We start from the raw sequence: 14,461 nt of genomic DNA on the forward strand, positions 1-14,461 counted from the left end.
CAGGAGGCATTACGTTTAGGGTATGTTCACATGCACTGTTTTCAGATGCAATTCGGGCGTTTTACGCCTCAAATTACGCCTGAAAAAACGGCTCCATTACGCCTACAAACATCTGCCCATTGCTTGCAATGGGTTTTACAATGTTCTGTTTCCACGAGGTGTATTTTTACGCGTCGCTGTCAAAAGACGGCACGTAAAAAGACGCCCGCGAAAAAGAAGTGCATGTCACTTCTTGGGACGTTTTTGGAGCCGTTTTTCATTGACTCCATTGAAAAACCGCTTCAATAACGTCCGTAAAATACGCTGCGAAAAACGCAAGTTGCTACAAAAACGTCTGAAGATCAGGAGCTGTTTTCGCCTGAAGTTTTTGGTCACTGCGTGTGAACATACCCTTAGGCTTCCACTTTGAAATAAAAAAAAAAAGGGGAGGGCGAGTTTACAGTGGTTGAACTGAATGTTCAATTCTAACAGCATAGTGGATGTGACTTTTGTATATACTGTATATAGCTAGCATGCGTTTGATGACTTACACCCTATATTCGCTATTGAGAAGGTGGGGGCATTATTGAGGTGGATGTCCACGAACTGACAAAGCCTTGACTATGACTTTAGTATATACTCTACAGCACTTCACAACCACAGCACCTATCCCATGTCGCATATCACTATTCATTATATTTGTTTTTGCTGTGTTGATGGTGTAAATTGAAAATATATTAAGCGGAGGTGCTTTATTTCATCAGACGTGTGTCATATTTAATGGAGGAGCCTTGACTCCTTCAAAGTAATGTGCAAAATATGGCTGACATTTCTTTGGGTAGTTGGGTAAAATTTATTTGTTCTAGTTATTTACGCTCTTGCTTTAAAGTAAAAATGTGCTGTATTGTAGACAGGTGATAAATATCTGCAAGAACAATGCCATTTTCTAAGTCACTTTCTGCAAAGTAGTTAGTGTAATTGCACTCAATGATATTGCTCAGCATTTAGTGTCAATAAATAAATGGCAAGTAAGTTTTATAGCCAGTCACAGTAACTTTTACCAATGTCGTTATTACATTATCGAAGACCGGCTACTACAAGAGTGGTGGGTCCCCGGAGTAGTAGGGCTTCACTCTAAGCTTGCTCCTCACTTTCATACCTCTGTTGCTCTTCCTTTTGCCCTTGGCTGCCATGCACCCAGGGCCGGATTTATAGAAAATGAGGGCCCCTGTGCCATTTTTAGACCGTTTATCTCATGATACTGCTATATAGTGCCAAGATAGTGTTGCCATGTACAGCCTACATAATATCACTATATAGTGCCAAAATATGCAGCATCCGGATAATACCCCCCAAATAGTACTACCACATTGAGCACACACAATACTGTACATCAATTTAGTTCCCAGATAATATCAGTATACACTATTGAATAACAGGGTGGGCCATTTATATGGATACACCTAAATAAAATGGGAATAGTTGGTGATATTAACTTCCTGTTTGTGGCACATTAGTATATGGGAGGGGGGAAACTTTTCAAGCTGGGTGTTGACCATGGCGGCCATTTTGAAGTCGGCCATTTTGTATCCAACTTTAGTTTTTTCAATGGGAAGAGGGTCATGTGACACATCAAACTTATCGAGAATTTCACAAGAAAAACAATGGTGTGCTTGGTTTTAACGTTACTTTATTCTTTCATGAGTTATTTACAAGTTTCTGACCACTTATAAAATGTGTTCAAAGTGCTGCCCATTGTGTTGGATTGTCAATGCAACCCTCTTCTCCCACTCTTCACACACTGCCACGCACCACATACTGATGACACACGCAACTGCAACGCACAAAAAACGCTGCATTTTTTGCACGCGCAAAACGCACACGTTCGTGTGAATAAGGCCTTACGCAGCGGACATACGCTGCGTGAAAATCGCGGGCTGTCTGAACGGCCCCATTGAGTTACATAGGTCCATGCGTGAACTACGGACGTGAACTACGCTCGTGTGAATAAGGCCTAAATGGCAGAATTGAATTCTATACTACAGTACATATCTTGGTATCCCATGGTCCTCTGCTTATTTTCTTTATTACTGTGCCCCCCTCTGCCATGTTTTTTATTGGTTGTATTATAACGGAGAGAAAGTATCAGATCTTTACAATTATAAATCTTTACATTTAGGACCTTGATTGGTATATATGTGTTTCACCACGCTCTATACATAGACTAACACAGCAAGCAAAGCAGGCACGTATATATTCAGTGGTGACCAAGTGTAAGTATTAGCCATCAGTGGTTACCTCCAGCAGACATCCCATAAATACAGTAGATCAAGTTTTCTATACATCTTTATTATTAAGTGGCTTAACACTCATTCAACCGACATCCATATCTCCCAGTTACCCCAGAAACACGCACATTTGGGTCGGCCCAGCCTGTATGTTTATTTCTATGGATAGAAGAAATAAGCCACTGCCTCTGTCAGCGGTATATCTACCGGGGGAACATGGATCGTTCATCCCGTGGACATCTATGGGCAGGTGACTGCCGGGCTGTCCACATACTTTAGATTGTCGGCTAATCCTGTTGAAATCCCATTGATGGACAATGGAATATTCATTTTACTTTGTGAATATTGCACAAACTCATTTTTACAGTGAATCTGTGGAGCGTCCTGGAATGACCGTATATTTCTCTTTGTATATATGGGATTGGTTGTAGCTACTCACATGATAGGCACTATAAGTTTACATGTTGCGGCTTTGACTCTGACCCTCACCCTTTTGCATTGCAGAGTAAAATCTGCAACAAATCCGCAACGTGTGAACTCCGCCTAAGGGTAAATTCGCATATGGCAGATTTGTTGCAGAAATATCTGCGACTGTAACATTCATCTGATCAATGCTGCAGAAGCAATCCCATTTAGATGTATGGAACTGATTTTCAGTCTTAGAAATCTCTGCAACTAATCTGCTGCGTGTGAACATATTCCGAAAAAGTTGCCAGGCTTCAATGTATCCCTGACTCCAAACACAGCTCTCTTTGCAAGCTGTCAGTACACTTTATATTATATAAAATACACACAGTATGGTTCCATGGTCCCCCGCAGCGATGATGTGTTGTATTGGACATGTGACTCCAGTAGCCAGTCCCTGGTATCCGCTATGATGTCACTGTGGGCGGCACGTCACCACCGCTGCCAGGAAGTGACAGTTTATTTTTGCCAATATTTAGCTCTGTGTATTTAGTTACAGGGAGAAGTCCTGTAACTTTCATATTAGGCTTATTCAAGCTGGTTGGAGGAAAAGTTATGTGACTCCCGTGACCTATTCCTCATACACTTGTGTTTTATATGCCACATGGCAGAGACAAATCATTCTTTTTTTTCCGTTTCCAAATTTAACATGGGAACAATATTTTTCATACATGACTCCCAATATGTTTGGCGCACAATGTTCAAAGTACTATAAAAACTCTACTCTTGACAATTTTGGAGCCATTGTGATTCCTGGGCTGCCCAATTACTAGTAGTGACAGAACGTTAATTTACAGAAGGGTTAACACCGAAGTCCTACTGTCAGATCGATGGCACTCAAAACATGGGACTCTTCTGTCTCTTAAATTTCCAAGAAATAATTCTTCAATTTTGTTCTCACATTCCCATTATACCTTCAAAATTGCATTTCAAGTGCACTTTTTAATCTCCCCGTACTGTAAACAGCTCATTTTAATACCAGCAAACCTCACAGGAATGTAAATTGCCCTGCTGAAGTAATACTTGCATCTTATTCATATATTCAGGTAGGATCATTATTCCTAATAATGGATGTGAGCACTTAGATGGCAGATCTGTGTTTCTAGTCCTGAATTGCTTGTCAATCCTTTGAAAACACATGTGCACCATATGATCTATCTGCTCATTGTTTTCGATAACAAGACGCTTAATACTGAGAGCTGAGACTTTGTGGTTTTAGAAAACACCGCCGCCTTGTCTTCTTCTTTCTTTTTTTATTCCAGTTTGCAGAAATTGATACTAACAGTTTTGTCTCCATTAAGAGCTGCCCGCTTATTATTAATATAGAAGAGAGAAATATCTATGGCCTGGAAGTGTGCCAGGCTGTCTGTAGCCAAAGTCTCTTCTTCATTCATTCTCCGGTTATTGTACGGTTTGCTTGTTCATACACAGATATATCCAGGTATCCTGCCAGTTCCTTCAGGCAGCGTAACAAGTTTATGAAGTCAAATAGTGACATTGTCTCAGCAGCAACAGAAATATAAAGCCTTGAGTCGTCTTCTTCCGAATCAGTCGTTTTAACTGGGTGACAACCAATATGGCGGCTGTTACTGCTTCCAGCTTTCCCAGAAGCCTGAATGGGAAATCTGACTAGTTACAGTGAAGGAAATAAGTATTTGATCCCTTGCTGATTTTGTAAGTTTGCCCACTGTCAAAGACATGAACAGTCTAGAATTTTTAGGCTAGGTTCATTTTACCAGTGAGAGATAGATTATATTTAAAACAAAAAACGAAAATCACATTGTCAAAATTATATATATTTATTTGCATTGTGCACAGAGAAATAAGTATTTGATCCCTTTGGCAAACAAGACTTAATACTTGGTGGCAAAACCCTTATTGGCAAGCACAGCAGTCAGATGTTTTTTGTAGTTGATGATGAGGTTTGCACACATGTTAGATGGAATTTTGGCCCACTCCTCTTTGCAGATCATCTGTAAATCATTAAGATTTCGAGGCTGTCGCTTGGCAACTCGGATCTTCAGCTCCCTCCATAAGTTTTCGATGGGATTAAGGTCTGGAGACTGGCTAGGCCACTCCATGACCTTAATGTGCTTCTTTTTGAGCCACTCCTTTTTTGCCTTGGCTGTATGTTTTGGGTCATTGTCGTGCTGGAAGACCCAGCCACGAGCCATTTTTAATGTCCTGGTGGAGGGAAGGAGGTTGTCACTCAGGATTTGACGGTACATGGCTCCATCCATTCTCCCATTGATGCGGTGAAGTAGTCCTGTGCCCTTAGCAGAAAAACACCCCCAAAACATAATGTTTCCACCTCCATGCTTGACAGTGGGGACGGTGTTCTTTGGGTCATAGGCAGCATTTCTCTTCCTCCAAACATGGCGAGTTGAGTTAATGCCAAAGAGCTAAATTTTAGTCTCATCTGACCACAGCACCTTCTCCCAATCACTCTCAGAATCATCCAGATGTTCATTTGCAAACTTCAGACGGGCCTGTACATGTGCCTTCTTGAGCAGGGGGACCTTGCGGGCACTGCAGGATTTTAATCCATTACAGCGTAATGTGTTACCAATGGTTTTCTTGGTGACCGTGGTCCCAGCTGCCTTGAGATCATTAACAAGTTCCCCCGTGTAGTTTTCGGCTGAGCTCTCACCTTCCTCAGGATCAAGGATACCCCACCAGGTGAGATTTTGCATGGAGCCCCAGATCGATGTCGATTGACAGTCATTTTGTATGTCTTCCATTTTCTTACTATTGCACCAACAGTTGTCTCCTTCTCACCTAGCGTCTTACTTATGGTTTTGTAGCCCATTCCAGCCTTGTGCAGGACTATGATCTTGTCCCTGAAATCCTTAGAAAGCTCTTTGGTCTTGCCCATGTTGTAGAGGTTAGAGTCAGACTGATTGAGTCTGTGGACAGGAGTCTTTTATACAGGTGACCATGTAAGACAGGTGTCTTTAATGCAGGCACCAAGTTGATTTGGAGCGTGTAACTGGTCTGGAGGAGGCTGAACTCTTAATGGTTGGTAGGGGATCAAATACTTATTTCTCTGTGCACAATGCAAATAAATATATATAATTTTGACAATGTGATTTTCTTTTTTTTAAATTATATAATCTATCTCTCACTGGTAAAATTAACCTAGCCTATAAATTCTAGACTGTTCATGTCTTTGACAGTGGGCAAACGTACAAAATCAGCAAGGGATCAAATACTTATTTCCTTCACTGTACATTTCCAGCTCCTGAATCGCTGTACAGCTAGGCAGAATTGCCTCTCAGGATTTAGGAAAAGCTGGGTGAGAATTCCTTTGGGAGCAATACTGTGGCCATATTGGCTGTGTCTTAAAAGATATAATGAAAACACGACTATAAAGACCTTTTAACTACTTCATAGAAGAGGACAAGCTGAAGGGCTTATATTCACTGGTGATTTCTTTTTTTTTTTTTTTTAAAGGGAAGACACTTCAGGACTCTGGATTTGTAAAGGTCTATTGTATATGTTAATGGGGTTGTCCAGTGGAACAAAAAAAACATGACCATTGCTCTTATAATCTAAAAGTAACGCACTTATTAATTAATTTCCATTAGCAAAGATGCCCTGATTTGAAATGCATTAACACCGTATTAATCAACTGTGTGATACGGATTCCAAGTACAGTTGTGCACATAAGACTGAAGTCTGACTTTAGACGTTGATAATAGTGGGAGAGATATATCAAGCTTGGTGCATAGGAAACAAGGAGTAGTTGACCATGGCAACCAATTAGCTTGCTGCTTTCATTTTCCAAAGGGACTCTGAAAAATGAGAGGTGGAATCTGGTTTGTAACCATAGGCAACTAATCCACTTTTCCTTTGCACTACCAGTTGTGATACATCTCCTCCATTGTCTCTGCCTGTGGCAAGCCATGGTGTCACAATGCTGCAACGCTCTGATAAATATGGCGCACATAACCTTTTATACCAGTTTTGAACCTGTTACACAGATGACGAAAGTCTGGTGTAGCTCTGGCCTAATAGTGATAACCGTAACAACCTCCCCCACCCACACACTATTTCGCCAACCTTTTATGTACAATTTGAATGTTTTTCTCAAGATAATTGATGTCAGAGGTGTATGGCAGCTGCTTACCCTGCTGCCTCCATGGGGATTACTTCTATCTAAACATCATTTAGTCAACAATTAACCTATATGTATGGGTACTGCGCTTACTCACAACAAGGAATGCATGGCATATTTCAAATTGGTACAACACACTTTTGTGGATGCAGCATAAAAAGCTTGTGAGCTTTGTATATGCGCATGTGTGTACAAATTTGTCTTCTCCCTTGTATACTTTGAATACATTTTTCACGCCGATTTCTGAATCTGAATGTATTCTAGTGAGACCCACCAACAAATCCCATTTTTGAATCATGAGAAGACAAAGACTAAGTCTGCCATCTAGTGGTCACTCTTTGTATTTGCATTTGTAATATCAAATACCTTCTAATCTGTAATCAGTCAATAATGTTGTTATTTACTTACAAGCGCTCAGGTTGTCTTAATTATATGTAGATCTTGAAAATGAATGCATGATTGATGTCTTAAAAGGTTCAGCTTTATTAAAGTTTAACTTGCTATGCAATTCATATCTCAAAAAGTAAAACGCTAGATGTGGAAGATAAATATATCCTTTAATATGCCATTCTTCAGCACGGCATCCGTTATTAAATATCACCATTTTCCAGGTGTCAAGGAAATCCTACTTTATTTATCTGAGTATTTATAGATTTATTTCTGTTACCTGAATTTAATCCGGTAACAATTAAAATACTGATGTGTCCTGTGCTAAATAAATTATCATTGGGGCAAACTCTGGATTTCTCTTTTACCCCCCTTCTACCCTTGCCAAAAATATACACAAGGGTTGAATGAAAAGTTCTCCAAATTAGTCAGTTTTAGGTGCCCATGGCCACCCTCCTGCCTCATGGCCCATACCCAGGACATTGGAGCTGGCAGCGGACTGGATTACTTAAGGCTTCAATTATCTCTTTTGACTCCCAGCTTGTCTCATTGTAAGTGGCATAACTCATGCACAACTAGGGACCCAAAGACCTGTCGGTACACCCCATTAAGCAGCAGGTGCAAAACACTGTAGTACTAAAAATAAAAACTATTTGGTGCCCTGCAGTGTTGCCAACCATCCGTAAATTCACAGACGTGCCCTTTAGCCAGTGTCCTTGGTTTTTAGAAGCAGGATGCACACCCACGGACTGGTTTTTAGAAAAGACTGTGTGCCCTGCAGCGCCCGACAACTGTGCAGTCTTTCCATAGTAATAGATTATATTCTACACAACAAATTACTATTGTCACAATGTCTGGTATGATTGTAAAAATACTATGTTAAAATTTCTTAGCAATTACAGTTGGTGCTACGGCTGGTACAATATTTTATGGGCACTATCGTTAGTAATGTACCATTTGAGTTCATTGTAGACTAGTTGACTTGAACCTATTATATGTTCAAACATCATCATTTTACAGTCCACATTAAATGTTACTAATGTTTCTGAATTCTAAACATGTTAGAATTTTCATGATTTTTTTTTATTTTGCAATTTTTTATATAAGTTGTCCAGAAAAAAACAACATACAACACATACAGTAGTGTTAAAAAAAAAAAAAAAATAGCAGTGAATTTGAAAAAGCAAATAAAGTGCAAAATCATTATAATAACTTTTATTTGCCAAAATGCAAATGCACTGGAAATACTAAACATTCAATTACAAATCAGAACAATAACAAAATGTATCCAGTTTGTGTTAATCCTTTACAGAAAGTAAAGAAAAATAAATATTAGGCTGTTCAAAAAAATAGCAGTGCCAGTATTTTTCTTGAAAAACTCAAAAATGTTATGTATAAACTGAACAAATGTTTCAGAACTAATATTTAGTGGCATAACAGTTGTTTCTGAGAACTGCTTGCTATCTGTGTTGCCTGGAATCGACCAACTTCTGGCACCTCTGAAAAGGTATTCCAGTCCAGGAAGACTGGACGACATTCCACATTTCTTCTGCCTTTTTGGGTTTTGCCTCATAAACCGCATTTTTTTATTTCACCCCACAAGTTCTCTATGGGATTGAGGGCAGGGGATCGGGCTGGCCACGCCATTACCTCAATCTTGTTTGTCTGTAACCAAGAGATTATTCACTTGCTGGTGTGTTTCGGATCATTGTCTTGTTGAAACACCCATTTCAAGGGCATTTCTTCTTCGGCATCGGGCAACATGATCTCCAAGTATTTTGATATATTCAAACTGATCCACCCCTTGTATGTGATATATAGGCCCAACATCATGGTATATGAAACATTCCCATATCATAGTTTTTACACCACCTTGCTTTACTGTCTTCTCAGTGTATTGCGGCTTGAATTCAGTGCACCGTGGTCGTCTGACATACTGTCTGCAGCCACTAGACCCAAAAAGAACAATTTTGCTTTCATTAGTCCACAAAATTTTGCGCAATTTCTCTTTGGGCCATTCAATGTGTTCCTTGGCAAATTTTAAACTATTCAGGACATGTCTTTTTTTCAACAATACGATTTTGCGGGGGGGGTTCTTGTTGGTAACTTGACTTCACTTAAAGGGTAACTAAACTTTCAACAAACTTCTGACATGTCATAGCGACATATCAGAAATTTTGAGCGGTGGGGGTCCAAGCACTGAGAACCCCACTGATTGCTAGAACAAAGTGGCAGAACGCTGAGCCGCTTAGTTTCTGATCGGCTTTACTCGGGAAGCCGATGTAGCAGTGTAGGACTCTATGGGCCTATACACCGCTACATCAGCTTTCCGAAAAAAGACCATCAGAAACTAAGCGGCTCAGCACTCACCCGAGCGCTTTTGCTGCTTCTCAGTGCTCGGACCCCCACCGATCAAAGCTTCTAACATGTCACTATGACATGTCCGAAGTTTGTTGAAGGTATAGTTATACTTTAATCGTCTTCTGATTGTAGCAGTACTCACTGGTAACTTCAGATCGTCTTTGATCTTTCTGGAGGTGATCATTGGCTGAGCCTTTGCCATTTTGGCTATTCTTCAATCCATTCGAACAGTAGTGCCACTTCAAGGCATTTGAGATAATTTTAGCTGAGCAGCCTATAATTTGCTGCACTTCTCTATATGTTTTTCCCTCTCCAATCAACTTTTTAATCAAAGTAAGTTTTTCATCAGAACAATGTCTGGAACGACCCATTTTCCCCAGTATTTCAGAAGGAAATGCTCTATAACCAACAACATTTGCCAACCTCCTACATTAAATTGGGGCCAAAATTGACACCGGTTATTCCACAGAATGAATAACTTCACCAATTTAAATCCTCACTTCTACTATTTTGAACAAGACCCTTTCAACGAATGATTCAAGTCCTCAGAATGAGCGGCACGCATTTTTTAATTGTTGGCTCTGGGTTTTTTTTTCTACTAGACTTACAAGTAAATTATTTGCTATGTAGAAATACTTCTACCAAAAACCATCAGGTTAATGATGTTGGACTGCTATTTGTTTTTGTTTTTAACACTACTGTACATCTTTACATTCAAACATATACATATAGCTGCATTCTACACAAAGGTGCCTGGCATGGGGGTAGGCAAAACAGTAACTGAATACAGTGCTGAGCAAGAATTCCCCATGAGTGGGATATGTTTATAGACAAAAGGGATAATAATCGAGTCATTTGCTCCCAATGTTCTGATTCATTGGTCATATGAAATATCAAGTCAAATCACAATCTGCAGAAATGTACGAGGGTCTGGTTACTGCAGTTAGTGATTATAGAAGGCTGAGATGTTTTATAGAGGACCTGTCACTTCTTCTGAACATGTCTATTTTAGTAAATACTAATTATTGCTCCTAGAAATTTATGAATAAATTGACAGCTGAGTGTTACCATTCACCTTGTCAATAGTGTGTCTCCCTCCCCCATTCTGTTATCACCGATTGTACAGTGACAATCCGTGAAGGGACGCACCACACCCACAATTGGTAACACCCAGCTGTAAATTTATTCATAAACGTCTGGAAGGAATAACCGAGGAACGGCACAATGTAGCGTTATAAGAAAAGATTATCCAGTATTGTTATTTTATGGGGAATACAATTGTTTCAGGAGACATTTCAGGAGAGGTGACAGGTCCTCTTTATAAAAAAAAGAATAGATCTGACAATATTGATCTCTGATTTGCATGTATTTAACGGGTTTCGCGAGTTCTATGCGCAGCGCTGGCCTGAGAGTAAGTTCAGGGGACTGGGGCTGGTTGATTAAGGAGACCTCCTACGTGGAAGAACAGCCCAGTTAGTGTACGTTAAAAATGTGAAAACCCTTAAGTCTATTCTTGGGTATGAGATTACAATTCCGAAGCTTGAGGCTGCACTACTACATGGATCTAATGACAACATGCCCCCTTCAATTTCAGTGTTGTTACAGAGGCAATGGCCCACATTTACTAAGACAGGCTTAACTTCCATCAGAGTAAGGGAGGTGGAGTGATTTTTATCAAAATTATTAAAAGGCGAATCCCTTTTTAATACACTTGGCACATTTTGATCTCTCTGACAATCAGAAAATCAAATCTATGCTTGCTATGAGCAGGTGTAGATTTACGCAAAAAATATATATATTTTTTTCTTAATAAAGTTGGCCTAAACTATGTCTCTTTGAAGACCCTGGCCACTTTTCTAGTCATTTTCCAAATTTGGCGAGTGACACGAAAAGTTGCACATTTTACCACAATTTTTTTTGCATGCCACGGTTGTCAATTTGTTTGGGCGCAGTTTATGCCAAAAATTGACATAAACTGCTTTGTAAATGTGGCCCATTGTGTGAATTCAGATCAGCATCCACTTCATTGTTCATACATATAAATTCTGTAGCAGGGCAGCTACCAAACTGGCATCTTTGCGTTAAGAAAGTGAAATTTTAGGCAACCAGAGATAATGTGAAGCAGAAAAAAAAAGGACTTTCTCTGTGTTTGGTTGAGTTAAAAACCCGTAATAGGGCCTGGTTGCTGGAGTGATGAGAGAAGGACGGGCTCCCACTCCTCACTGATTAGGTTCATTAGGAGCCAACAGAGTTGGCTCTTAAATAATCTGTGGCTCAGTCATACAGGGTTTCTAGCCTGGGGAAGACCGGCACTGCCAGCCTGTGGGAGTCCAGAAGTTCTGGTAAAGAACAAAAGTGTGTTTTGAGGTGCTAGGCAGTAGGCCTAGAGTCTAATAGTGGGTAACGCTATAAGTTTAGTGGCCAGACAACCTAAGATTTATTTTTCTTTACTTTTGATGTGTTTTGTCTTTATTGCATGAGAAGATAATAAAAACTGTCTGCGGCTAGTTGTACGAGACCCTTTGTGTTGGAGAGAACTTCCCTTTTGTGCCAACCATCTTACCCAAGAGCTGGCGATCCCATAAGCCAAATTCCCTGTAAAGCTCACAACACATAACTGCCACTATTCAAGGCAGACTGTAGATATTGATGTGTTCGGTTTTTGGAATTCACACGCTGTAGATCTTCCATGCTTACCAATTTTGTCTGTAAAGTACTAATTTTTTTTTTATTTTACCCCAAAATATGGCTTATTTTTTAATTTTTTCAAATTGCAATTCAAAAAATTAAACACATGTTGCATCTTGAATGCTGGAAACTAGAAGGCTTGTCTAAACGTATGGACATCAGGACGTCCTTACGTGAAAACACCGCTCTCTCAGACAGTGGCACACACAGCTGCTGTATTTATGAGGGCATTTGGGCTGACACCTAAGCAGTCGTCTGTGGCACGCACCGCACACTCTTATTGGGATATCAGCTGGGGACAAATTGGACCTATTGTAACTTCTAGTACAAACAGTCTTTAATATAGACTAACAATGTGTGATCGGTGGAGTTCTGACTTCCCCCTGCGGCTGTGTCTGCCATTACGGTTCAGCCCCATTCATGTTCGCTGTGGTACTAGACACTGCTACATGGACAGCAGTCAACTTGTAAGCATATTGAACCAATAAGAAAGCAATGATTTACCATCCTAAAAGAAAAAGAGAATAAAAAATATTTGATAAACATTATGGCTGCACTTCCTGTTGTCACCAATAGTGGCTTCAGCAACTGAATAAACAAAACGCGAATAACTATGTAATTAATAGAAACCCAATTATCAAACTTTAGCTGCTGCCATCAATTTGAGTAATATTTGGCCATTTTTTTTTCGTTTTGGGAGGAAATCTTTTTTAATGTGTAGTGTTTTTCTCTGCACAGCGGCTCCCGGGCGACCCGCTGTCGAAGGAACTACAGCATTGCCCCATTGAAATGGGGCCGCCTGCAGTTTCCTGCGTGGCCGGGAGCGCCACTGTGCAGGGAAAAGTTAGAAGGGGGCACAGTGTTCAATCTACACGGCAGCCCCTGCATTCTCAGGATCGTGGGGGTCCCAGAGGTCGAACCCCTACCGATCATATAGTGATGGCATATTCTAACAAAATGTCATCACTTTATAAGATGGTAATACCACATTAAATAAAAATTCTATATTTTATTAAATTGGATATTTCACTTAGATCCTTTTGTAGATTTTTTTTTCCAGCGAGTATGATCTTTTGGTACTGAGTTTTTTTTTAACATATACTTTTTTAGTTCACTGATTTAAGAAGTTCTATCTAGATTATTGTTTTTATTTTATTCTACCTTTTACTAGCTTAAATTCTTCAGAGATATGGAAGTAACATTCATGTTACAACTATAATTTACAGTATAATTTGGTAGAAATGTATTTTAATCTTCAACACTTAATATATTTTTTTGATACATGGATGTAATTCCCATCAAAGGTGAGGATGATGAATGTTAGAGTTCATTTGGATCAATATATTCTTATAGCCTGAGGTATGGTTATCTAATCGTGGACTAAGCAGACTCCCTTTGAGGGGTCAGGAAGGATTTTTTTCCCCCCTACTAGAAATAAAACTAGCTACAGTCACCCTTGAAGTGTTTGCCTACCTCTGTACCGAATAGCTAGCTCTGCGGAAGGTTGAACCTAACGGATCTTTAAACCATTTATACAAAGTGAAACCTCTTTAGGATGACCATTCAAAGTTGTAGGTTAAAATTAGTTTTCTAGAAGGGTGGTCCTCTCAAATAAGAGGGCCGTTGTATAAAAACTATAAGGGAATTGGAAATCCGTCTTAGTTAAATCTCGATCAGTTGTGGTCTACTCAAAGGCGTTTTTTTGTAGAGGTTTCTCTGTATAGTTCTTTTTTCTATATATCCTTCATACATATTACGTACATACTGTGTACTATTAGTCATTGGAACATGTAATTGTAATATTTTCTTAATAATGTAAATTCTTCAAAGTATAATTAACAGAGCTACATTTTTTTTCTCTTAATTTACAGAAAAACCCAAGACCAATGAGCTATCAGTTCCATCAAAATTTAGACTACTATAGAGCACGTGGACTTGATTTGATGAACAGGTCACGGTCAGTATATCTAGCAGTTGGCTAATTTATGTTGGGAAAATAAGATATTTATACTTTTCGTGAACCCATAATAGTGAGAATCTACATATATTCTTATATTGGAGACTAGTCATTTTATTATCTTGCCAAAATAATGTCCGATGAAAAAAAAAATTTGGTTATCGTTACACTTTTGTGTTTTGGATGTCAACTTGATCTAATATAGACCTACGCATGTCA

The 14,461-nt window shown here is 39.4% G+C and overlaps 1 protein-coding gene across 3 annotated transcripts in view; it reads left to right on the forward strand.

Moving 5' to 3' along the window:
• The window catches only part of TBC1D5 (TBC1 domain family member 5), a 475,979-nt gene that overhangs the window by 365,695 nt on the left and 95,823 nt on the right, over positions 1-14,461 (forward strand). For all 3 annotated transcript variants that reach the window (XM_075827228.1, XM_075827227.1, XM_075827229.1), the window contains one exon: positions 14,157-14,242. In XM_075827228.1, coding sequence (XP_075683343.1) covers positions 14,157-14,242 — 86 coding nt within the window. The remainder of the gene's footprint in view (positions 1-14,156; positions 14,243-14,461) is intronic.

This window comes from Rhinoderma darwinii, chromosome 5, assembly GCF_050947455.1.
Source record: "Rhinoderma darwinii isolate aRhiDar2 chromosome 5, aRhiDar2.hap1, whole genome shotgun sequence".
NCBI lineage: Eukaryota > Metazoa > Chordata > Amphibia > Anura > Rhinodermatidae > Rhinoderma > Rhinoderma darwinii.